The 3,277-nt window shown below is 43.8% G+C and overlaps 1 protein-coding gene across 1 annotated transcript; it reads right to left on the bottom strand.

Annotated features, from left to right (window-relative positions):
- Window positions 1-8: 8 nt before the first annotated feature.
- LOC118735054 lies at window positions 9-3,271 on the bottom strand. Its single transcript, XM_036464650.1, has 2 exons — window positions 1,221-3,271; window positions 9-1,161 (listed from the first exon to the last, which is right to left on the bottom strand). The coding sequence occupies exons 1-2, from the start codon at window positions 2,658-2,660 to the stop codon at window positions 1,069-1,071; spliced, it is 1,533 nt and encodes a 510-aa protein (XP_036320543.1). The 5' UTR covers window positions 2,661-3,271; the 3' UTR covers window positions 9-1,068.
- Window positions 3,272-3,277: the final 6 nt, after the last annotated feature.

The raw sequence follows: 3,277 nt of genomic DNA, 5'->3' as shown, positions 1-3,277 counted from the left end.
CCAGTGAATGTGCGCTCAATTCGACCTAGAGTCCATTTTAAGGGGGGTAAGTTGTCGTCTTTCAGAAGCACCATAGCACCTTGCTGTACATTTGGGGTAGATGTACGCCACTTAGACCTCTCTTGTAGCAATGATAAATACGAAGTGCTCCACTTTTGCCAGAAGATTTGCTGCATTTGACAAATTCGCTGCCATCGGCTAAGGCGGTTCATGTTTAAATGTGTTACGTTTGGTTCGGTGATAGCTACGAGTGGTCCACCTATGAGGAAATGCGCTGGTGTAAGCACGTCAAGATCATGTGGGTTTTCTGTAATTGGACAGAGGGGGCGTGAGTTTAAAATAGCAGAAATTTCACAGACCAAAGTGCGAAGCTCATCAAAAGTTAAAATGGAAATGCCAACGGTCCGATAAAAATGAAGTTTTGCGGATTTGACCGCAGCCTCCCATAAACCACCAAAGTGCGGCGACCGAGGTGGAATGAATTTCCAGTCTATATGATTTTCAATGCAAGCTTCTGCTATTGCGTTGTTGTGATTTTGATTAAAAAATAATTTTCGCAGCTTCTCCAGCTCATTTTTCGCTCCTACGAAATTTGTTGCGTTATCAGACCAGATTGTGCTCGGTTTGCCTCTAATGCTGATAAAACGCTTAAGTGCTGCGATGAATGATTGAGTCGATAAATCTTGAACAAGCTCAAGATGAGTCGCTTTCGTCGCAAAGCAAACAAAAATGCATACATAGCATTTGACAGGCGGTCGGTTGCGCACAGTGTGTTTGTAATGAAATGGTCCACAGTAATCAATCCCGGTGGTGTGGAATGTTCTGGATGGCCGCACGCGATCTTTTGGCAGAAACGACATAATTTGCTGTAATACCCGAGGCTTCAGGCGATAGCACTTTATGCATATATTGACAATTTTAGCGACTGTTTTGCGCCCACCAATAGGCGAATACTGCTGTCGGATCGATGCTAGCAAACTCTGTGGTCCTGCATGCAGGAGTTTTCGATGATGAAATTCAATGAGCGCGTTGGTGACTGGATGCTGCTTTGGTAGCAAAAGCGGATGCTTAGCCTCGAAGTCCAAATTTGAATGATGAAGTCGTCCTCCAACGCGAAGTGCACCAAAATCGTCGACAAATGGATTGAGAGACAACAGGTTGCTAGACGAAGGTAACTGTTTATTTTCCTTAAGTATTTTATATTCTGTTGCGAAGTATACTTGCTGTATATGCCTGATTAACAATAATGTACCACATTTTACGTCATCGACAGTAAGCGATCCAGTTGATGGTACAGAGCGTTTTGCGTTTAACTGACAAAATTTGTAAACGTATGCGAATACGCGTTGTAGCTTGCCGAATGAATTTTGAAATTCGCAATCAAAAGTTGCATCAATTCGAGGACTTGTAACCAGAACACGGCGTCGCCTTTCTGGAAGATCAGTCAAGAAATCCATGTTTCCTGGCCAGTGCGATGAATCTGTACGGAGAAATGCAGGACCATTTGCCCAAAGAAAGTTATTTAGAAGCTCCTTTGGAGCACAACCACGTGAAAGAATATCCGCAGGACTTAGATCAGTAGGAACATGATGCCATGTCATGCCCGATGTGAGGGATTGAATCTGGGCTACGCGATTGGAAACAAATATGTTAAAATTTCCAGGAAAAGACCGCAGCCATGACAAAACCATCATTGAGTCCGACCAGCAATGACAATCGTAAGATAGCTGACTATTTTCCAAAATGTTTGAGACCAATTCCGCCAGCAGCAATGCGGCTGACAATTCGAGTTTCGGAACGGTGAGTGATTTCAATGGTGTCACTCTCGACTTGGAACACAGGAGATGTGTTTTTATGACACCTTGATCTTCAATACGGGTGTAAAGGCAAGCACCGTAAGCAGATAAACTGGCATCACAAAATGCGTGGAGCTGTACACGTACCTGCATAGCGAGTACGAAGCGTGGGAAGCGAAGGCTGCTAACGATGGATAGTTGACTGCACAAATCCAACCATGTACAATGCAGGGACTGCGGCAAGCTTTCGTCCCAATTCAACTTTTCTTTCCATAAGGCTTGCATAAATACCTTCAAACTTGTAATTACAGGCGAAATTAGCCCAAGTGGATCATAAAACCGCGCTATTACCGAGAGAATCGAACGTTTTGTGATTTTTCCCAAATTTGAAATTGGCGTGAAGCTAAACAGAAATTGGTCTGATATGGGGTCCCACACAAGGCCGAGCGCCTTTGTAACATCGGTACCATCATGAAACTTCAAGAATTGTTCGCAGTCTTGCCCATCTTCATCTTTAAGAACGACAGCTTCATTCGAACACCATTTCCGAATAGGAAAATCTCCTCGTCGAAGTAGCTGCTTCACCTGCTGCTTCATTTGCATGACTTCTTCAATCGTATCACCACCAGAAATTAAGTCGTCTACGTAAAAGTCGCGCCGAATGATTTTTGCCCCGATGGGGAATGCTTCTTCTTCGTCAAACGTAAGTTGGTGCATAGCCCGAATGGCTAAAAACGCAGCTGGCCTTGTACCATATGTCACAGTGTCGAGCTTATAGATTCTTATTTCCTCTGATGGATCATCACGCCAAAGTATGCATTGCAACTGGTTATCAGGGTTAGCCATTTTAACACAGCGATACATTTTGCATATATCACCACAAAGCGCAACCTTGAAAAATCTGAAACGAAGTAATGTGCTAAAAAGTTTTGGTTGTGTAGTTGGTCCTGACAGCAACAAATCGTTTAAAGAGTGCCCAGAAGTGGTTTTAGCAGATCCGTCGAATACTACACGCAATTTGTAGTAGTACTATCTTGTTTTCGAACACAATGGTGGGGTAGGTAGTAAACCGGAGCGCCTGCTAGTAATGATGCCATTGACATGTGACCAAGATCCATGTATTCCTGCATGAAGTCTGAGTATAAACGCTTTGTGGGTTGATCTCTTTGAAGCTTTCTTTCTAGAGCCTTGAATCTCCGTAAAGCAAGGTCGTACGAGTCACCGAGAATATCGAAATTAGATTTAGGAGGTAGCCTTACTGAATACGCTCCTGATGGCAGACGAACGTGATTTTGTACGAAATGCTTCTCGCAGAAAACATCTTCATCTGACAAGGTTGGGTTAGGGGTTGCGGCGAATCTATTTTCGACCTCCCAAAAGCGCGTGACAATGCTTGCCAGTATGTCATTACTATCTCCTAGTGGCTTTGGATTTCTGAAGGACGAAAGAGCTGTGGAGCGACTATTGAAGTGCGATACCCC

This window comes from Rhagoletis pomonella, unplaced genomic scaffold (assembly GCF_013731165.1).
Source record: "Rhagoletis pomonella isolate Grant_MI unplaced genomic scaffold, Rhpom_1.0 Rhpom_scaffold_00003, whole genome shotgun sequence".
Classification (NCBI taxonomy): Eukaryota; Metazoa; Arthropoda; class Insecta; order Diptera; family Tephritidae; genus Rhagoletis; species Rhagoletis pomonella.
This window is presented reverse-complemented; position numbering and strand designations above follow the sequence as displayed.

What these genes read in the sequence shown, in the direction of transcription:
- LOC118735054 (XM_036464650.1), bottom strand. Translation starts at nt 2,660, where the DNA reads ATGTATCGCTGTGTTAAAATGGCTAACCCTGATAACCAGTTGCAATGC. An exon ending in TAATCAGGCATATACAGCAA is followed by an intron (nt 1,162 to 1,220) that starts GTATACTTCGCA and finishes ACCTTCGTCTAG; the next exon opens with CAACCTGTTGTCTCTCAATC.